The sequence below is a fragment of the Lycium ferocissimum genome, chromosome 7 (genome assembly GCF_029784015.1).
Source record: "Lycium ferocissimum isolate CSIRO_LF1 chromosome 7, AGI_CSIRO_Lferr_CH_V1, whole genome shotgun sequence".
NCBI classification, from domain to species: domain Eukaryota; kingdom Viridiplantae; phylum Streptophyta; class Magnoliopsida; order Solanales; family Solanaceae; genus Lycium; species Lycium ferocissimum.
Genome location: NC_081348.1, coordinates 57,561,247 through 57,584,014, shown reverse-complemented (window position 1 = coordinate 57,584,014; position 22,768 = coordinate 57,561,247). Strand labels below are relative to the sequence as shown.

At 36.7% G+C, this 22,768-nt stretch overlaps 1 protein-coding gene across 1 annotated transcript; it reads left to right on the top strand.

Moving 5' to 3' along the window:
* The first annotated feature begins 5,732 nt into the window (after positions 1 to 5,732).
* LOC132065748 (1-acyl-sn-glycerol-3-phosphate acyltransferase PLS1-like) lies at positions 5,733 to 21,590 on the top strand. Its single transcript, XM_059459273.1, has 11 exons — positions 5,733 to 5,970; positions 7,090 to 7,212; positions 9,016 to 9,055; positions 9,168 to 9,241; positions 9,621 to 9,680; positions 13,863 to 13,940; positions 14,028 to 14,186; positions 14,391 to 14,516; positions 20,061 to 20,153; positions 20,834 to 20,920; positions 21,017 to 21,590. The coding sequence occupies exons 1-11, from the start codon at positions 5,893 to 5,895 to the stop codon at positions 21,230 to 21,232; spliced, it is 1,134 nt and encodes a 377-aa protein (XP_059315256.1). The 5' UTR covers positions 5,733 to 5,892; the 3' UTR covers positions 21,233 to 21,590.
* The last annotated feature ends 1,178 nt before the right edge of the window (positions 21,591 to 22,768 follow it).

Below are 22,768 nucleotides of genomic sequence, written 5' to 3'. Positions count from 1 at the left end.
TAGAGCATCACAATCGAACGAAGGCCGACCAGGCCGTACATGACATCTACATACATCATACTATCTATGAGACTCTAAGAGTACATACACATGACATACTGGATGGGACAGGACCCCGTCGTACCCGAAATATACCTATACATATAATGTGAACATAGTATATACCAAAAGAGCAAGCCCTGTATAATGGCACTTGCTAATGACCCGCTAAAGCTGATAGTCCTACTGAAGAGGTCCTTCGCTCTATCTGTCAGGACCTGCAGCACGAAATGCAGCGTCCCGTACAATGGGACGTCAGTACCGATGAAAGTACTGAGCATGTAAGGTAGGAAACAATAACATAAGTAAGACATAGATATAAAAGAATAGAATTAACCTAAGCCATCTGAGGACACGCAATACGCAATGCATGAGTTTAAATATCATATGCAAGTATATACATATAGTACATCATCACCATCATATCGTCCTTAACCCGCGTCCGGTCATATGTGCACATCTACATGCCTGCCCGACCGACTAGAGCGCGGCACGGTGTAGTAAAATAATGTATATATATATATAATGTATGTTCATGCATATGTCTTCCGTTGTATTAGGCCTTTTCTGCGTGCAGGTGTCTTCATATGTTACAGTGAGATCACATTACAAGCCAGGATAGTTGTACTGAGATCATGTCAGTATACGCCAGGTGGTTCTCGGTCGGTAGGGCTGGTGCCCGTCATGCCCCTCGGGTTGGGGTTTGACACGGATGATTCAGGTTTTAGAGGATATGCTACGAGCTTGTGTTATTGATTTTAATGGTCATTGGGACCAATTCTTGCCTTTGGCTGAGTTTGCTTGCAAGAACAATTACCATTCAAATATTGATGCTCTTTTTGAGGCTCTTTACGGGAGGAGATGCCGACCGTGGGGTACCAATCTTTTGAGAGAGTCGTTGGATAAGGTAAAGGTGATTCAAGACAAGCTTTTGGCGACTCAGAGTCGGCAGAAGGTGTATGCGGACCAAAAGGTTAGGGATTTAGAGTTTATGGTTGGTGACCGGGTTTTTCTTAAGGTTTCGCCCATGAGGGCGTGATGAGATTTGGGAAGAGGGAAAAGTTGAGTCCGAGATTTATTGGCCCATTTGAGATCCTTCGTAGAGTTGGAGAGGTAGCCCATGAGTTGGCACTACATCCGGGTTTGTCGTGTGTTCATTCGGTGTTCTATGTGTCCATGTTGAAGAAATATCATTCAGATGGTTCCTCCATCATTTGTTGGGATTCTGTCTTACTTGATGAGAATTTGTCTTTTGAGGTGGAGCCGATTGCCATTTTAGATAGAGAGGTTCGAAAGTTGAGGTCAAAGGAAATAGCTTCGGTGAAGGTTCAGAGACCAAGTCTGATATGCGCAGTGATATGCGCAGTAGATATCCCAGCTTTTCACCTAGTCAGGTACTTTCCTCTCATTTCCTTCCTTGTCTGTTTGAGGACGAATGATTGTTCAATTGGTATCTGATGTGTTGTTATGTACTTTTTGACCGTTTTACCCCTGTTGACCCAATTCCCTAGGTATTCGGGCGATTCTAGTGAAAAATGAAGGATTTAGAATCCTTAAGTGAAAATGATTGACCAATAGTTGACTTTTGGGTAAATGGACCTTTTTCGAAATTCCGTCAATTCCGTAAGGTCCGGAGGGTCGTTTATGACTTTGTGGGGTATTTGGTTCGGTTCCAGAGGCTTTTGGGTGAGTTTTGGGTCATTGTTTGGAAACTTGGCTTTTGGGCCATTGGGGGTTAACTTGGTCAAATAGACGTCCGTTGGGAATTTCAAGGGAACTGGTGAGTTCGTAGCGAGTTTTTTAGTATGTTTGCATGTCTAGTTTACACCTGGAAGGTCTTGGGTGAATGTTTGGTTGTGGGAAGAGTTGGTGAAAAACTAAAAATTCTTCTAGTGTCTGGTGCTCGCTATAACGAGTACTAGTGCTCCATAACGGACCTGGCCCAACGTGGTCTTGTCCACTGGCACGGGTTCTATGGGAAATGGGGAGTCCGCTAGCGCGAGACTTCGGGATGTTAGAATGTCTGCTCCAGCGAAAGGCTTTCCACTGGAGCGAGGTTACCATGGCAAGACTTCACAGCGATAGCGGGTCCGCTACAGCGGAACCTCAACCGCTACGGCGGATTACGTGAACCAATGTCATTAAATTAAGTCTATTTTTCAAGTCTTAAGTCCCGTTCACCAAAAACCTAATTCTATGAGCTAGGAGGGGCGATTCTTGAAGGAATTTGGAGTAAGCATCTATTGGGTAAAGTTCTAACCTATAATCTTGCTTTACTATCTCTCTCTTTAAGATCCCATGGTAGATTATGGTCTTAGAATGGTGGGTGGTGAGACCTAAGGTACTAATCATGAAACCCTTATTGTAAATTGGTTATTGTTGCTTATGTTATTGGTTATATCATCTAGAATTGTAGATTTACACATTCTAGTATGGAATCACTCTTACATTCAAAAATCAATTCATGAGACTTAGGGTTTTACCCATATTGGGGGTTTTGGCTAATTTGATGAAATTGAAGGGCCTAATGTGATTAGAAACCTGTGAAAGTAAGGATTATGATTATTGGGACTATGGATAGGGTAATGTCATCCTTAATTTTTTATTTAACCGTATGATTCGTTGAGGGTATTTTGGGTAATTTACCCTAAATCGATTCTTCTTCCAATTAGTTGGTTTATGGTAGTCATTTGCTTACTTAACATTACTGTTTGTTAGTCTTCGAGCGTTTCAAGGCACTTCGCAAGGGAAAGACTCAAAGGGAGTAGTTCGTGGCTCTGGTTCTGCATCCGAGGTAGGTTACGGTTTACTTTAGTTAGACTTTGATTAGTAATATACATATGTAGTAGAATTGACGGGAAAAAGCATGATTAGGTCTTCGGACACGATATTGGGTTGGATATGCTCTTAGGTTGGTATTGACTTCTGATTATGTGGGCTTGTCCCCGTTACTTTTCTTGAACCATGAGGTGTATTTGTTGTGTTTTGGAAGGAAAGGGTTGATATAGACTCTTTATGTTTGATTGAGATGATTTGTATGATTCATTCTGTGATTGAGCTGATTTATCTAAGTCTGATATGGCTTATGGCATTGTGACTTGTACTTTCATTGGCATTTGATTTCATTGATTTATCATGCTTACATTTGAGTTGATGTTTCACATTGGGGCTTTATACTTGAACCATATCTTGAGACTCATCTCGCAAACATATGTCTTTATATATATATATATATATATATATATATATATATATATATATATATATATATATATATATATATATATATATATATATATATATATATATATTTTTTTTGACGGGGTGAGGATGTGACCTAGTTGTGAACTCGTGATCAGGTGCATTCCGGAAGCGAGTGGTACATGGACATCATGGGTCCCCCGCTAGTCATGACTATTGTGCGAACAAGGCCTTTAGCATGTGTATTTGGTGGATTAGTTATCACTTGTTTGAATTGCATATGATGTCATCTTATTCCTATAATTTGATCTGTTTGGTTGTTGTTGTGCCTATTTGTCTATCTTGTTAATCTTATGAATGTATGCATGAACTAATCTTAGTCAGCCTATGATATCTTCTGGTACATAGCGTTTGTATAGATACTACCTTGCTGCACCCTTTTTGAGTGCAGATTGCGTTCCAGGACTATCTTCTAGACCTCACATCTAGCCCAAGGCTACTTCTGATCAGATCTGAGAGTGAGCTCCTATCCAACCATGCCGCCCTGGAGATCTCTCTTTATTATGTCTACTTTTACTTCTTAGACATTATCTTTATATTTCAGACATTTATGTATTCCTAGACAGTGTATTGGTTAGAGTCCTTGTATGATGACTTTTAGTTCTTGGGGTTGTATTATTTGGTATTACGCACTTACTAACTAATTATGACATGACATAGACTTATTATTATTATTTTTGTTGTTATTTAAGCACATTTTGGATAATTGAATGAATAATCGAATAAGGAGATGGTTCGCCCACCAGGGGGGTTAGCGTAGGTGCCATCACGACGTATTTGGATCATGACATCATTAGTCATGATTAAGTATAAAAGAATTATTGATAAATTAACACATGTTAGTTTGACACCGCTCAAGTTGCTTGGTATGTAAAAAGCGCAGCCTAGAGCACAAAGTATCTCACGTTAACAGGGTCCGGGGAAGGCAGCACCCTAAGGGGTGAGTCGTAGACAACCCACTCTAATGCAAACATTAGTGGTTGCTTTCATGGCTCAAACCCGTAACCTATCGATCACACAGAGACAACTTTACCGCTGCATGGTATGTACTGGTTGCTAAAATAGTTTAACTTATATACAAAAAGTCTTATATTAAACTCTTAACATAATTCGTATTAATTTATCTACACTTCATGTTTATGTTAATTCATCCGTTTATCGCATATAAAAATCATTTGTGGTCTACTTGTACAATATAATATTTGTATGGAACGATTCAATTGATTCCCTTGCTTCACCTCCATCTCGGTTATTAATAGCTAATCATGTAAATTCATATAATTTGGTGTAAAAAGTGGGTGCGTGCAAACTTTTTCTAGTATAACTATTTGATATTCGAAACATATTGATTCAATTAATTTAGATTCACGTCACATAAAAATCATTCGAAGGAAAACCACTTTATTAGGAATATTTTCACCCTCTTAACTCGAACTCGAAATTTATAGTTAAGGGTAAAAAGAAGATTCTTCTATTCCAACACATCCCTCTATAGGTCAGTGAGTTATATATCCCCCCCCCCCCCCCAACCCAAACCACCAAAAAAAAAAAAAAGATTATATTTGGTTGATCAAAATGTTTTGAAAAGTATTTTCTCTAGGAAAATAAGTTATTTAAAAATAAAGAAAATGACTTCCCTAAAAATATGAAAAACAAGTTACATAAAGAACATTCCAAATTCATTGTCTCTTCCCCAACCCCATCCCTTAACCATCCCACGCCCATCACCTCGGACCCCCACTACCCACCCCATCCCACCCTATAGTATTTTGCTAGATTACCTATCAGTGTTTTCAGAGGCGTTTTCGGGGCGAGCCCCAGGGTGGGGTGTACCGAAAACGCTCCGGGGCGCAAATGAAAGGCGTAGATCCATAGGGCGTAAGTCTCGGGCGCAAAAGAATAAGCCCCAGGCTTAAAGGGGTACGCCCGAGCGTTAAATTTGATTTTTATTGTTTAAAAATATTTTTGCTATAAATTATGATTTTTATTATTGCTATAATGATATTTATACTTTATGTTATCATGTTTTCATGTTGTAGTGATTTTTTCTAAAATATATAAATAAATAAAGCAACTCTCATGGAAAATAACACTGCCATAAATATTTTTTTAGAGAGATTTCATAGCACTATATTTCTGAAGCAACTTATTGCATATTTTGTTATTGCTCTTACACTTTTTGCCCTTGTCCTTCTTTAAATATATAAATGAAAGTCAGTGCAAATATTAGTTGCGGGAAAGACTAATAGATCTGGAGATTGATGATGAAGTGAATTGAAGATTTCACTTTAAAGATTATCTAGGCTATTATCATTTTTTGTGTTATTACTTTTCTAAAATAATATTTATAATAGTTCTTTTTATATTATTAGTGATTTATTTGAATTTACAATTTTGAGAAGCCAGCGGTGCAACATGCGCACATTTTCAGTTGGGGCTGCCTTACCCATTTAACTAATGTTTCATTCGTACAAACTGTCACATTGCCAACTATACCATCCCCTCTTCCACCACCTCAACTTGTCTTCCTTTTTCTTCTTGAATATAGCTATCTATTCATTATTTTGGATGCGGGTAATTAATTTGTAAGCAATGGCAATCGCTGCCGCCATTATTCTTCCTATTGGTCTTCTCTTCCTTTTATCTGGCCTCATTATCAACTTTATTCAGGTACCCTTTTTCATCCTTATTCTAACAACTTTTTTGTTTTTGGATTAGATCCCACGTTACTTTTTGTTTTTCGTGGAATGTCTGTTTTGTCTATGTTCTTGAGTTTGTCTTTTTTTTTTCTTTTTTTTTTTTTTTTTACATTTTTGGGTTGTTTCATTTCATGCATGTTGTGGCTTTCAACATTCTTGATTTGAATTGTCCCTTTTATGCCTACATTGTATATTGGAATGTTGGTTTCTTGATTTATGATTACTTGACCCTTCTTGTCGTTAATATGATGTACTCTACTTGTCTGTATGCATAAGTTTTTGTTTTCTAAACTTAGTTTCTAAAATGTATATTTAAATTTGCAAAGTGGGATTGCTGTGTTATTTATACAGTTTCCAGAAAATTAGTGAACCAATGCACGGAATTGGCTAAGGGGCCGTTTGTTTGCTGGTTAGAGTTATGCAGGTCAGGGATTAATTTGCAAGGTTGGTTATTCATGTATTAGTTATTCCATCTTCTACCCTACCCTATATGAAATACTAATACTTGGATTCCATCATAAGTTATACATATATTAGTTATGCGGGATTGTAAACTAGTAACCAAACACCGTACTTAATGTGCTGAATTTTATATATAGGAACTAAAATGCTACCAAACATGGTACTAGTTATGCTGGTTTTAATATATGAATAGTTCACCTCCTAACTAGCAACCAAACGACCCCTAGAAATACTATATTGGACAGTGTGCTCAGAACAGTTTTTGGGATGGAGGTATAGTTAGATGCATTCTTATGAAGAGAATCCTCTGATATCTTGATGGCTATATCAAGTGAATATAATCTGTGATTATAGCTCATTCAACCACTACAATCTTTAGCTTGTTTCATTTTGCTCTGTTCTTACGATTAAGGCATATTTGTTTCAATTATTTTTATTTGTTGCCAATTTTCCACTCTATGATTCATGACTATTATCAGAGTCTACTGAATGCACAATAACAATTGTAGAAACATTGTGTTTGATGTTAGCTTATTTTGCTGTTCAATTGAAGTCTTTCTTTTCTGGCATGTTCACATTTTATATAGAAATACATTCAAATGATTTTTTGGGATGCGTTTACTTTCAGGCACTTCTCTTCATTCTAGTTCGACCCTTTACAAAAAAGGTATACATAAGGATAAACAAAGAAGTAACAGAATTGTTATGGTTGGAACTCATCTGGCTTTTCGACTGGTGGGCAAATGTTAAGGTGTTTGAAGACTACTGTTAAATTTTATTGTTTACTTTTTTTGCATTTTGTGCTAGATGTCAATATTTAATTTACTGCTTTTCTTGTTTCCAAATATGTCTAGATAATCTAAGTGTAGCTGGAACTTAGAATCATAATGCTCTGGGTGATAACTTAAATGTGCTTCCACATAACTGTGATAACTTAGTTTCCCCATCTGAAGTACCACAGTCAGAAGTATGGTGTTTGAGCATTCTAAACTCTTGCTTTCTTCAAGAACTGAAGAAAAGAGATCACTCCCGTTTTTAAGTACTTTTTTTCTTTCACTTGCAGTTCAACTTATGTTCATCTCAAATATAATTAGAAGATATATAGGTGGGCAAAAAGTTGCATATTCACCAAAAATGTTGGAGGGTGCTGTTAAGTCATGCAACTGTAAATGCTGGAGTAATTATATCCAACATGTTAGTGCAGCAAAAGTACGTTTGAGCTATCAAATGCTTGAAACACAACCCCCCCCCCCCCCCCACACACACACAACCCACCCCTTTCTTTGGCAATACTGTTTTGGTGGAGAGTTCTATCAAGGTAATCTATTGCACTTCGCCTGAGATTCTTCCAAATTCCTGGGGAGTGATAACATGTCACCTGACGTTACTTTGGCTGTGGGAAACATATATTGTAGAAGGCTTTTACTCTCTTCGATCTTTAGTAAATGGTTGTAAAAATACTTTCGAAAGTTGATCATTTTTCCACCTTTAGATGACAGACCAATCTTGTTTGGCCTCTTTGATATTGAGTATGGACAACGTATTGGAGTGTTAAGAGAGGAAGAAGAAGAACGAAAGAGGTAAACAGTAAAACAAGGGAAAAACCATAAGGATTGGAAGTACTTGCTGCTCAGAGAACATGGCTGTATTATTAGGAAATTCATACAGGTACCCTCAAATGGAATGCCAATACTAAGAAAACTTATGGAATGGGTGGTTGCTACCCTTTGAGGAGTTGAATTAGTTTGTTGTTCAAAAAAAAAAAAAAAAAAAAAAAAAAAAACGATTGGGTAGTTAGACTGGAATAATCTTGGGAGCTTCAAGATTCTAATACTTACTCTTGGTTTTATTCTACACTATAACAGAAATTTCAACAAATTAATTTTGCTATCTAAAAGAGAAGAATATTGGGTAGTTATGGATGCTGCTTTGGTAGCCAGTGAATGTATAGATACCAGGATGAGAGGGGAGGTACCAGGGGTCATGTGCAAATTGGACATCGAGAAAGCCTATGATAATCTCAACTGGAATTTTGGAAAATATAACTCAACATCACAGTGTAAATTTACTCCACTTTTTGTAGAGTTACATTTTTGGGATTGGGAAGCAGTCCAGAATGAGTTCTATTTGATAATCTGATTAAAAGAACTATTTGCTGTTCTGCACTATCTTCAGTTTTTTGTTGAGCAACTTCTGTTGAAATAGCTTCAGACGGCTAAAGTAACTAAGAAATATACTCTTCTTTTTGTAGAATTATTTTTTTTGCCAGGAAGCAGTCCAGAACGAGTTCTAATTGATAATCTGTTAAAAATAACTATCCGTAGTAGGAAGAAAAGCAGAAGTTCATCGCTTTTCTTGAATACTATTTTATGAGTTGGTGTATGTGGCGGCAGAGTTGTCTTGTAGTTATGCATGTGGAATACAAAATTAAATTTTTCTTCTGGTAGAAAAAGTCATTGATTATGTAAGGAAAATGCCACATTAAAAACATTCACCATATTGGTTTTTGTTGTGCTTTAAGACTAAATCTGTAGTATTTTGTGCTTCCTGCCAGGTTGAGCTATACACAAATCAAGAAACTTATGGGTTAATGGGTAAGTAGATTCCATCAGCTTTATTACCTGAATTCTTTCCCCGGATAAGGTGTCTGTATCTTCATTTTCCTGTGTAAGCTTTATTGAATTCTTTGATAATAACTGATTTCAGGAAAAGAGCCTGCACTAATAATCTCCAACCATAGAAGTGACATTGACTGGCTTGTTGGATGGGTCATAGCTCAGGTGCTTGTCTACTTCAATTTAAGTTTCTCTCTTTCTTGAAGCATCAAATTGTTGCTCTTTCTTGATGCATCAAAATCCCTTCTCTTTCTAGAAGCATCCATTTCTTAAGTTAAAAAACTTTGGATGTCAAATCTTTGATATGTCATTTCTCACTTCTGGTGGTCTAGTAAGATGTCAGTTCCTCCATTTTAGTCTACATTGTTAAAATGAGAACTCAATTTTGTGAGTTTAAATGGTCTCTTTTTTCTTTATGTAGAACTTATGGCTTTTATGTTTTTCTTTTATAAAGTAGTAGCATTCTAATCTCATTCATTTTGTTCTCATGTTATCTTTTGGGAAGAAAACTTACTCTGATGTTTTCCTCTATGGTTATTTACAGCGAGTAGGTTGCCTCGGTAGCACAATTGCTTTGGCAAAGAAGTCTCTATCATATCTTCCAGTAAGTTTCTGACACCATCAGAATTTTTCACTGTGTTATATGCTCTCCCAGTACTAGCTATTGCTAAGTCGGATTTGCAGCTGAACGCAAGTTTCGTTTTGTATAATTTTTAGATAGTGTCCAGTTAAAGAGTGCAAAACTATATAATATTGCTTTACAATGATACAGAAATCATAGACTATTCTCTACCATTTTGAATAATTTCAACAAACAGTCAAAAGAGGGAAGACACGGCTCCTGCTGTTGGAAAATTTGGGGATGAGAAGCGCTCTCAATCACTCAAATTCTCTCTTGAAGACAAGTGAGGCAACGACTCTTCTTTGTTCCACTCAACTTTATATAATCAATCATTCTCTTTGAAGAAAGTGGGGAATATTTTCTTCCACCAACTTAACTTAAATAAAATGTTGTAGTACCGAGGTATATAGAAATTCTTCTAACATGTATCATAATTTAATTCTAGACTTCTCATACTCCCTAGTTCATGAACAACTTTCATCTTTCCTAGTTCATGAACAAACTAAAATAATACATTAACTTTTTTAACTCATTAACTAAGATAATTCACGTATCACAAAAATCAAGAAAGTTCTTTGCTTCTTCCAATTCACATTTCAACACCTGCTACCTTGTGTTTATAACAGATCACCTTCTTCTAGGTTTTGCAATAATTACAAATTCCTGTTCTTTTTGATACATTTAAGGCAATTGCTTTATAATTTCTACGTAGGTTAATGGTCTTCTCAGTTTTCTACTAGAATAATGTTCTTTTTATTTTGTTAAGTAAGTTGGACTTTGTGATTAAGGCGTTGTAGATTGATTGATTGAAGTAAGTTGGATTTTATTCAACAGAAAATCACTAAGGAAATGGTGGAAATGTAAAACTTGCAATGAATTTCTGTTTCTCTTTCATATCCTCTAGGGGTATACCACTCAAAAGCCAGTGGATAAAGGCTTATATTTTTGTCTATGCATGACTGCAAATTTGTGCTCACGGACCAAAGGATGCATAGTATTCCATATCCCTCTAATCTGTCCATTATGCTTGCATTCTTATCCAGCTCAAGAGAGTTCTTTTTGTGTCCTAGGCACTACCCACTGAGTACCACACAGATTAAGGAACACGTTTCAAAGCTACTCACCAACAATGAGAAACAGAAACAGATGATTACTGTCCTCAGCATAACACATTTAACACCTGTTACAGGCAACCAAACCCCTCTTCTGAAAATTTAACTGAGAAAGCCTTTATATTTTACAATCTCGATCAAGGATACTATTTTACCAATTGAGTCACAGGTATCTAACATATTCATACCCAACGATTTTCCACAAAGCAGTGACAAAAAGTATAACTTGTACAAATCTTTCCATTTTCCAAGTCAATCCGATCCATTCGTTCGTAGAGTTATTTTCGATCGCAAACATTTCTGGAATACCTCTAACAGAGGGGCAAATAGGAAACTTTGAAAGAACTTATTATCAACCTGTTTCAGATAGAAATCTATCTGATTCAGAAGGGAAGAACTTGCATCAGTATCTCTTCATTTAATTTGTTCTGCAGTATTGGGATTTGGCGGCATTTATCACTTATGGACCTGAGACACTTGAAGAATCTTTTCCCTTCTTTGGTTATGTCTGGAAATATCGAAATAAAATCTATTGTGAGAGGCGTTTTGCAGAGAAGCTAATACTCTCCGATGTAGATAGTTATTGTAACAGGTCATTTTAGGCTGCTCTTATTTTCTGCCCATCTCAATGAATCACCTTATCAAGAAGTCCCTTTTATATCTTCCAACTTGCCTACCAATTGGGTCATACTTTAACTTTGCTAATCTTGTCAGTTCTTTCTAAATCTAATCTCCCATCCATAGCTTGCTGTGCTTTGCTATAGCGGCTGCAATGTTGGCATCAAAACCAGACAAGTCATAAAAATCTTCTTTTAGAGAGGGATGACTAGAAAGCATCTTATATTCCTCTACTATCCAGAATCAGCTTTTTATGTGATGTGTGCTGCATGACACTAGCTAAAGCCCTAAACTTTCAAGTGTAAAGAAGTGGGTAGAGTTGTCGATCCCACGAGGAATAGTCACGGTTGTTCTTTCCTATGGAGTCGTTTAAGAGATTGAATGAGTGATTGGTTTATTAGCACAAACTAACAAATGAAACGAGCGTCAACTTCACCTACAGTCTTTTGGTCATAATTCAACTCACAATTGCTCAAGCTTAGGTTCTAATTATATGGCGGGATACCTACTTTACGATGTTCCTTAAACCAATTTATGATTATGTCTTATCTATCCTTAAGGTAGAGGTTCCAGAAACCAATCTAGTTTTACACTTAATGCAATTAAAGATGCATTAAATTCTATGGGTCTATCATGGTTGAGTTTCTCGAAGCCAAATTACACTCAGCAGACCACACAATCTGTGCAGGGTTTCCGAAATCGGTTAAGCCTATTCCAATTATGATGTACGTTATAGTTGGCGACTTCAATTCTATTCGATGAATTAGTTATATATACATTACATCTCTGTTCGATACCTAATAATGTAAAGATTTTTTAAAAGCATTAACTAATATAAAGTACACTATTAGTAAAAAGAACAGCTTAATCATTCAAGAAACAATTGTTGAACCAAAGGAGTTACAGATTCATGTAACCTCAACTAAAGAAATTACTGCATGTTTAGATAAAAACCCAACAAGAGGCAAGAATCAGCATAATAAAATCAATAAAAGATGGAAAAGAAGAGAACTCTTTTGATGCCCGACTTTTGATCTTCTTCTCTCTTTTTCCTCCCCTTGAGGTTGTTTCTTCTTGATATTCTTCTTAAAATATAGTCTCCAAACTGCCTACATATTCATGGATATATCTTTAATAATTTCTCAAGGAATCTCACTCATATAAGAAAACAAGAGCAAAAATATGTTAATCTCATCAGTTTACGTGATCATGTGAAATGCCTTGGTGTGATGAATTCATGGTGTAGCCATGTGAAGAACTGGTGTTACTACGTCAAATTTGGCCAAATTTCTATAATATTTGTGTGATCACTTGAGATTTGATGTGACCATGTCATGGCATGGTCACATAAACTGAGTTGCATGGTCACGCCGTGATTTCCTCTACATTATGCGACTTCAGTAAAATGACAAAAAATGTTTTTGTACGAGAGTCTAAATAATGAACTGTCTAAAGCGCTAGATCCAAACTTCAAGGTGAGAATTTCCTTCAAGTGGAACAACCAAATTGTATACATAGGTACAGTTATGGATCTGTGAAGTTGAGTCACAATTCACTTGATAGAATGCATTGCTCCTCACTCAAGTTCCTTCATTTCTTGTTCCTCGTTGTCAATTGTGGTGAATTCTTTGGTGTGTTCTTCACGCAAAGACCTTATTTCACCTTCTACTGAAATAAAATAGAATACATCACACCCCTTGGGGTGCGGCCCTTCCCTGGACCCTACTAACATGGGATGCTTTGTGCACCCAACTTCCCTTTTAATAAGACCGGCGAAAGAAAAAGTTCTATATAAGCGATTCCTATCAGTTGGTATTGTGTTTTAGACTTTTAGTCACGTTAATGTTTGTACTTTAGGTCTTATATTTTTAGGAGTCTTTTAGTCCTATATGAAATTTATATGCCAACAGAAAATATAGAGAACTTCTAGTTCTATTATTATTGTTATTGTTATTATTATTATTGTTGTTGTCGTCGTAACAACAACAACAACAACAACAACAACAACAACAACAACAACAATAATAATAATAATAATAATAATAATAATAATAATAATAATAATAATATTATTATTATTATATGGGTCTAAGATGAACTTAACTAGAGTAGTATGGTCAGTGTATATTCATATAGCCGACATTAACTTGCTTGAGATTGAGGCATAGTTATTGTTGTTGTCCTCTATAATAAGACCAACAAAATGCATAAAAACTTGCAAATCTTTAGTTTGAAGTGTATGATACCAGAAGAGACATTTGGGTCAAAATTCGCCTCTTATGCTCAATAGACATGACAAATCTAGTAAAGTGACCTCAATTCTATCAACTCATCATTGTGCGACAGCATTTGGGAAAAAAATACTGCTTTTTGACTGAGGAATGAGTTAATCCATCTTCCTTAGCTCAATGGTAAAGGAAATATTGACTTGCAGGTTTTGGGATGGTCAATGTGGTTTGCTGGTAATATCAGTCTTCAGAGAAGCTGGGCCAAGGATGAAAACACTTTGAAGGTACTGTTCTCTACCTTTATCTGTTTGGACTGTGATCTTCTCCTTATGTTTGTTGCATTTATTTCTTCTTTCGGTTTTTCACTGCAGTCAGGATTCCAAGAGCTAAATGATTTCCACCAACCTTTTTGGTTGGCTGTTTTTGTAGAAGGAACTCGCTTTACACACGCAAAGCTTTTAGCAGCTCAAGAATATGCTGTTTCTGCAGGAAAACCTATCCCAAGGAATGTTTTGATTCCTCGAACCAAGGTGATGTAATCTTTCTAACTTATATGTGATTTAAATGTGGCGACAATAACAGTTCCTCATCCTGGTTTTAACATTCAGAGGAATGATTCTTAACATTGACAATGTTGTTTACATGTAGCCTAGTTATGGTATCTATTTTTCTGCATATGGTTGAAGGGAAAATCTTCCGTCAATGTTTATCTGATAATATTCTCTTCTCCTCAGGGTTTTGTTGCAGCAGTAAGCCATTTGCGTTCCGTTGTTCCAGCAATTTATAATATAACATTTGCAATTCCTAAAGATAAGCCTCGACCGACATTGCTAAGATTGCTTAGAGGATGCTCTTCTGTGGTAAGCTAATACCTACATACTTGTTCACTTTTCAAAACTAATATTGTTAGTATATACGTCAGTATACACAACACTCTAGTAAAAAGGGTCTCTACATGTTGATTGATATGGATTTCCTAGCATAATTATAGGAGTAATTGATATAGATTGATTATGTAATGATTGTGTAATATTCTCTTTGATTATGTAATATTTTCTTTCTTTATATAGTTATAGGACTTATTGTATAAATACCCATTGTCATGGGATGTAAATTATCAAGAAATATAAAGAAGACTTTCTCTTCTTCTTGAAATCTTCATGGTATCAGAGCCACTGCTGCCTTTTAGAGGTGAGTTATCTCCCTCGCAGTACTAGGGTTCCCTTTTTTTCTCAAAGAGGTCGAGTTTTCTCTCTATCGGTGGCTGTCCGCAACACAAGCTCCTTCCGGTCAGTTTTTCAGAATTTTTTTCTTCCGTTGGAGTTATTGGAACATTCCGAGTCAGCCCTACTAGTTTTGATTTTGTCCGATCACCGGAAATTAAGGTTCCGGCTTGGCAGCCATTTTTTCCGGCGAGATCTACTATTTTTTAGAGATCTACAGTTTTATTTTCTGGCGATATTTTGCACCTACAACCACTGTTTCAGATTTTTCTGGCGTGTTTCCCGGCGACTTTTCAAGTTCAGATTTTTTTCTTTTTTCGACAGTGTTTATCCACGGCATCTGTTTGTGAGGTATTTCTTTCTTGGAACACATCTAAATTATTTAGATCTATGACTGTTCAAACTATGAGAGATACAAAGGGAACAGATAATAGTTCTCTTTCACAAATCAGTGCTGGTCAGTCTAATATTGCAGAAAATGTGGAGACGTTTAGAGATACTACTTCTGGAGAGACTTTGTCTCCGGATGAAGTTCAACAACTTCGTCGTCTTTTGAACAAACTTGACTCTTTGCGTGCTAGTCTCAATTATGTGCAACAGGTATTGCCTTTAATGCTCAAACTTAATTCTTAGATTATTGATTCGTGCGAATAGACACATGACAGGCTCTTTTAAAGGCCTTCAAAATTACTCTCCTAGTCCCAAAAGGGATTATGTCCGAATAGCCAACGGCTCCCTAACCCTTGTCTCTGGAACAGGTTCACTCCTTTGTACCCCTGATATCACCTTATCATCCATTTTTCATGTTCCTGACTTTCCTGTTAATCTATTGTCTGTTAAGGCTATCACAAAAGCACTAAACTGTAGTGTAAAATTCTTTCCTGATCATTGTGTTTTTAAGGACCTTCAAACAGGGAAAAAGATTAGCAGTGGTAGATTGTATGATGGCTTATATTTGATCAATGGAGCTCGAAATTCTAGTCAGGCTTATTTAGGAACAAATAAGAGTATCAACCAAGAAATAATGCAGTAGCATAGACGGTTGGGACACCCTTCCTTTTTTTGCTTTAAAAAGGTTATATCCTAGTTTATTTTCGTAATCCGAGTTTGAATCTTTGTCTTGTGATGCTTGTGAATATGCCGAAACACACTAAAAACTCTTATTCTTCCGAGTGACAATAAAAGCACAATTCCTTTTTCGACCATTCATTCGATGTATGGGCCCTACTGAAACACCTTCTTTATCTAGTAGTCAATGGTTTGTTACTTTTATTGATTGTTGCACTAGAATAACATGGGTATATCTATTGAAAGCCAAAAGTGAAATTTTCACATGTTTTCAGTCATTTCATAAGATGATCTGTACTCAATTTGAGGCTAAAATAAAGATATTTCGAACTGAGAATGGTACAGAATACATGACTAAAACTGTTGGAGCTTACTTGGAGTCTTTTGGGATAATCCACCAAACTAGTTGTCCTTATACTAGTGCACAAAATGGGATTGCTGAAAGGAAAATAGGCATTTGTTTAAGTAGCAAGATCTCTTTGTTTACCATGAATCTACCGAAACCTTACTGGGGCGATGCCATTCTAGTAGCTGCCTATCTCATCAATAGAATGTCACTTAAAACTCTCAACTTTGAGAGTCCTTTGGAAGCTTTTAAGGGTAGAAATTACTATACTATTCCTCCCAAGATATTTGGATGTGTTTTCTTTGTTCACACTAGGAACTCTGGAAAACTTGATCCTAGAGCTCTTAAGTGTGTCTTTATTGGGTATTCTCCAACACAAAAAGAGTACAAATGTTATCACCCTCCTTCCCGGAGAACCTTCATCAGGATGGATGTTACCTTTCGAGAATCTGAGTCCTATTCCAGTATTACACCATCACCTCTTCACGGGGAGAATTATAAGGAAGAAGAGATGGTTTTTCCTAATCCCATTATTGAAACAAGAGAAAATGAAATTGGACAAAGAATTCAGGGGGAGACTGTTGATCGTTTGGATAGGCCTGATTTGATAACTTACTCAAGGAGGAATAGAGCAGAAGAAGCTATCATGCAATCTGTCGAAGCCGAACCTTCTTCATCTGGTGAGTCATCTATAGTTCCTAATGAGTTAGATTTGCCAATTGCTCACAGGAAAAGAGTCAGATCTTGCAGCAAACACCCCTTATCTAACTTTGTCTCTTATAATTCTTTGCCTCCCTCCTATAGAGCTTTTGCCTTTTCTATTTGTTCTGTGTCTATTCCCCAAAATTGGAGGGAAGCGTTTGCAGATTTCAAATGGAAGCAAGCTATGCTTGAAGAAATGAAAGCCTTGTCAAAGAATGAGACTTGGGAACTTGTCATACCACCTCCAGACAAAAAACTAGTTGGTTGTAAATGAGTCTTCACTGTGAAACATAAAGCTGATGGTTCGATTGAAAGATTCAAAGCGAGATTGATGGCTAAGGGATTTACTCAGACCTATGGAGTGGATTATCAAGAGACATTTGCCCCTGTTGTAATAATGAACACCATTAGAATTCTTTTGTCTTGTGCTATAGCCTAATCTTGATTGGTACTTACGTTAGTTTGATGTGAAGAACACATTTCTTCATGGAGACTTAGAAGAAGACGTGTATATGGAGATTCCTCCTGGTTTTGGTAATAAACAGAGTCAAGGAAAGGTATGCAGACTGAAGAAAGCCTTGTATGGACTGAAGCAGTCTCCCAGAGCTTGGTTTGACAGATTCTGCAAAGCAATGATCTCTTTCGGTTACCAACAAAGCAATGCTGATCACACTCTTTTCATAAGACATCAAAAGGGTAAACTCACTCTTCTCATAGTTTATGTTGATGACATAGTAATGAGAGGAGATGACAAGGAGGAAATGACCCGATTGAAGAAGTTGTTGGCTCAAGAATTTGAGATCAAGGATCTTGGAAAATTACAATACTTCTTGGGTATCGAGGTTGCTAGATCAAATAGAGGAATCTTTATTTCCCAAAGAAAGTATATTCTGGACCTCTTGAAAGAAACTGGTATGACAGGTTGCAAGCCAGCAGAATCACCCATGGAAAGCAATCACAAACTACAAAGTGGAGTTGGAAAGTCAGTTGATAAGGAGAGATATCAGAGGCTGGTTGGAAGACTCATTTATCTCTCTCACACTAGACCAGATATAGCCTATTCAGTCAGCCTGGTGAGTCAGTTCATGCATGATCCTCGAGATCCTCATATGGAAGCTGTCTTTCGCATTTTGCAGTATCTGAAGTCTGCGCCAGGGAAAGGTCTACTTTTCTCCAGACATGGTCACCTCAAAATAGAAGCCTTTACAGATGCGGATTGGGCAGGATCTCTAGATGACCGAAGATCTACATCCTTCGTACACCCGTAGGAGGAAACCTAGTCACTTGGAGAAGCAAGAAGCAAAGTGTTGTTGCTAGATCAAGTCCGGAAGCAGAATATAGAGCTATGGCTCAGGGTGTTTGTGAACTTTTATGGTTATGAAAGCTATTAGAGGAATTGAGATTGTCTGAAAAGGGAAAGATTTCCTTGTATTGTGACAACAAAGCTGCAATCAGTATAGCTCATAATCCAGTTCAGCATGACCGAACAAAGCATGTTGAAATTGATCGACACTTCATCAAAGAAAAAGTTACGGATGGTGTCTTGAGTTTGTTCCATGTGTCATCAGGAAAGCAGCTAGCTGATGTGTTTACCAAAGGCCTCACCAAATGGACTTTCCATACAATAGTTTGCAAGTTGGGCATGTGCGAAATCTTTGCCCCAACTTGAGGGGGAGTGTTGATTGATATGGATTTCCTAGCATAATTATAGGAGTAATTGATATAAGATTGATTATGTAATATTCTCTTTCTTTATTTAGTTATAGGACTTATTGTATAAATACCCATTGTCATGGGATATAAATTATCAAGAAATACAAAGAAGACTTTCTCTTCTTCTTGAAATCTTCACTACACTTATGAATGAGACCAGTAAAGATGCACTGTATGTGCATTGATCTGAGAATTTGCGGCAGTTCTCTCTTAATAGGGTATCAGAATGCTTGATTTATATTGTCCACAAAGCTCCTTTCTTTGTCAGTGGTCACTGCATAAGATCTGGATAACGTTACTGTTGAAACTTGAAAGACATAATTAATTAAGTAAAAGTATGCTCTCAAAAACAACTTAAGCTTTTAGATGAAAAGGTTAGCCACTTCAACAGAGGTCCTGGGTTTGAGTCTCAGAGCCAAAAAATCATGTGCTTGGCCCTTGAAAAAGAATCAGGCCGCACGTGAGGGGGCATGTTGACAAACATAATTAAATAAATGGAAGTGTGCTCTCTCTAATAGCTTAAGCTTTAAATGAGATGGTCACACACATTTACATTTACTTTTGTTCGATGTCCCTTGTTCCCACTTGAGTCAACTGGTGCTTGTGTAGAACTGAGGATGCACTTATTCTGTTGTTTCTGACAAATAAATAATCTGTCTATACTTGTTTGTTTTGAACAATGAACTTCAGTTGAATAGATACAAGAAACTATGTAATACAAAATTCTCACAAGGGTGGAGCAGCATCTATTCTAGAGCTCCGTTAACAAACCTCTACCTCAGAAACAAACGAAAGCGCTCAAATGGTACTGTCTCCAAAAAGCAAAGTTCAGTTTGCTGTTTCGATAATTCGATTATATATTGGATTCAGCGGTTCTTGATTAATGAAGAATCTGCTTAAGGATTACTGATTCTTAGTATCGAATGAACGGGAACCAAAACAAATGTGGCACGAGTGTTCTCAAATGGGCTAAAGTTGCTGAAGCAAAGGCTTTCTTCTCTTCCAACTCCTTAATCTCTCTCCCTATCTATTTTCTTTTCTCTTTTATAAAACAATTCAATAAAGTTATCAAGTTTCTATAGTGCTGTTCTTTAAAAGTATCTAATATCTGGCTTGAGTGGTAGATGAATGGATCATTTCTTTATTTCATTTTGATTTGTTGCAGTGTTCACATACAATTGCAGTTTTAGGTAGAATCTCAGAAAAAGTAGGGTTCTTAAAATGTCTTCTATGTTTTGCAAAGTAATAAGCACGACATCAAGTATTAGGGATGACTCCATACATTACAGTTTTGTGGGCATATGACTTCCTGCTCATGATGATTTGACATTTTATGTCTTGTCTCTTTGTAGGTCCATGTGCGTGTTGAACGCTGTTTGATGCAGGAATTACCAGAAGATGAGAGTGGCATTGCGCAATGGTGCAGAGATGTTTTTGTTGTAAAGGTAGAATTCTGTACATTGGGGCTTAGTTAATTTATCGTAGAATTTGAAACTTCCTCAAGAATACAATGTCTCAATGATTTATCTCTCTAAGACTCTCTGAGAAGATTTTTTTATTTGGGGGGTTTTGGGGGGGGAGGGGGGGGGGTGGTTAGCGGCTAAGTGCTCCAAAGTGGAAGCAATGAAACTTGGGAGTGTGTGAACACTCGTGAATTTTGGGAAGAACAGGAATCTGGGGCTGAATTCTAACCTTTAAAACTGGCCTGAGGTGAGGATTACTCAATACCATATAATAAGGAGACAACAACCCGTACGCTCAACTAATGTGGGACATCAAACACACCCTATCCGACCAAAGACTAGACATCTGGTGCGTAGACGATACAACATGGACCCAACTTTTGTAAACGAAGAGTAGGGATGGGTTTGAGCTGATACCATGTGAAGAAAATGAACCTTGAGCTAACCAAACCTCAAAAACTAGCTCTTCAGGTAAGGGTTGTCCAAAATCATATATGGAGATAACGGTCCATACGTTAGTCTAATGTGGGACATCCAACAAAGTTCGCGTTGTAATACTGTAAATTGTCGTGTTGATTAGTCACAAAGCACTCCGCTGTTACTTATTCTGGTTAATTGTTATAGATCTCTTGATGCTTCTATCCTTCTTTCACTGGTGTTAGGATGCTTTATTGGACCGGCATCTTGCTACGGATACATTTGGTGACCAAGAATGTCAAGATATTGGAAGACCAAAAAAATCCTTAATGGTGAGGAGGGAGCAAATTCATAAAATAGCCTGTTCCACAGTTGTGTCACTTCCATTTGTTCTCCTGTTTAACAAGAAGATTTTCGTTGATATGCAGGTTGTTATCTCTTGGTCATGTTTCCTTTTCTTTAGCGCGATAAAATTTTTCGAGTGGTGTCCATTCTCTTGGGGAGCAGTTGTATTTTGTGCAGTTTTCATGGTCTTGGTCCTAGTCTTGATGCAGATACTCATCATCTTTTCCAAGTCAGAAAAACCTACTGCTCCTAAAGTACTTCCTCCAAATACATTGAAGGAAAACCTACTTCCTGCATGATGATTTGATGAAAATTTTAGATGGTTCAACTGGTTGTATATAGGGATAATTTCCTCAAACACGCTTTAACACTTCCAGAGATTAGAGTATCCAAACTTGAGGAGAGGACTAAGAAGGGCTGGTTTTTGCAAGAGATTTTTGAAGATCGACATTCTTTGATTCTTTGGTGGCTCTAACTTTCTTACTGTTCTTTGATTTGTTATTCATGATTTGCCTCCTATGAAAGTATCAGGAATATGTTTAGGTTTAGTAGTTTACAAATTATCCAATTGTATCTTAATATTTGTTCCATTGTATGTGAAAAGTTGCTACAGTTGTATCATTTATTTGACACAGAAAACATGAGCTGGAGCTGGTATACTACTGTTATTTATAAAGTTTTAACATATTTTCAATACCCAATGACTAATGCTTAATGTTGCTTTAGTCGGAAGAAGATTGTACTCCCTCCGTTCACTTTTACTTGTCCACTATTTCTAAAATAGATTTTCATTTTTATTTGTCATTTTTCACATATCAAGATAAGACAATATTTTTTTTCCTGTTTTACCCATAGTATTAATTACTCACTTCAAATCATTTTTCAAATCCAATAAAAATATGCATCAATTAATACGGGTATATTGGTAAATTATATACTTCATTTATTATTTCTTAAATTATGGGTAGGGATTTAGTAGCTCAGTTGTTTGGCTACCTGAACTCTCACCTTGTTGGTGAGGGTGGGTTCGAATCCCCACATTGTAATCCCTTTCCTCATTTCCCCTTCCCCTCCCCCCATGTAATAAAAACAATTTAAAAAAAAAAAAAAAGGTCCAAAGTGGACAAGTAAAAGTGAACGGAGGGAGTATAAATTTTTCTTTCTTTATGATCAATCTATTTAAAACGTGTTTTAGTAATTCTATACGCGTAGCTAAAACTATTTAATACTCGTGTACTGTGATCGTTTTAAAAAAAAAAAATTGATATTAGTTTTGAAAAATTAGTAGTAGAAGAACACCATACTGGTACTACTTCAAAACTGACCGGCAGTTTCCAGTTTATATATGGTTTTAATTAAACCTTGCACTTCACTCCTTTCGAAGGAACACCAAAGAGAAAATCCTATAACTTTTAGCCTCCTACTCAAATCCATCACATACATCAATTATGGCTACAAAAAGCAGCAAAATTTTGAAAAGAACCAACTTTACCATCAAGTATTGCAACAAAGAATTTTCCAAATCATATGAAGGTAGTTGTTGCAAGTGACGCGAGGAAGGTAGTTGAATTAATGGTTGCAAAGGTGAAGATTCGAGCACGTATGAAGGTTGTGGTGACAAATATAACATATATAGAGGTAACGGCGACGAGGAGGATAATAATAATGGTGGTGTCTGGAACAATAACTTACGAACATGAGGTTGTGGTGATAATGATGGTGGAGGTGATGAATTGAATAATAGATGAAGATGGTATGTTAGTAGCGTACAAACATTGGGTGATAGAGGCAATGATGGAGGCATGCTAGTTGGGTGATTTCGAGCTGTAACAACA

What these genes read in the sequence shown, in the direction of transcription:
- LOC132065748 (XM_059459273.1), top strand. Translation starts at nt 5,893, where the DNA reads ATGGCAATCGCTGCCGCCATTATTCTTCCTATTGGTCTTCTCTTCCTT. An exon ending in TCATTATCAACTTTATTCAG is followed by an intron (nt 5,971 to 7,089) that starts GTACCCTTTTTC and finishes GTTTACTTTCAG; the next exon opens with GCACTTCTCTTCATTCTAGT. An exon ending in AGGATGAAAACACTTTGAAG is followed by an intron (nt 13,941 to 14,027) that starts GTACTGTTCTCT and finishes TTTTCACTGCAG; the next exon opens with TCAGGATTCCAAGAGCTAAA.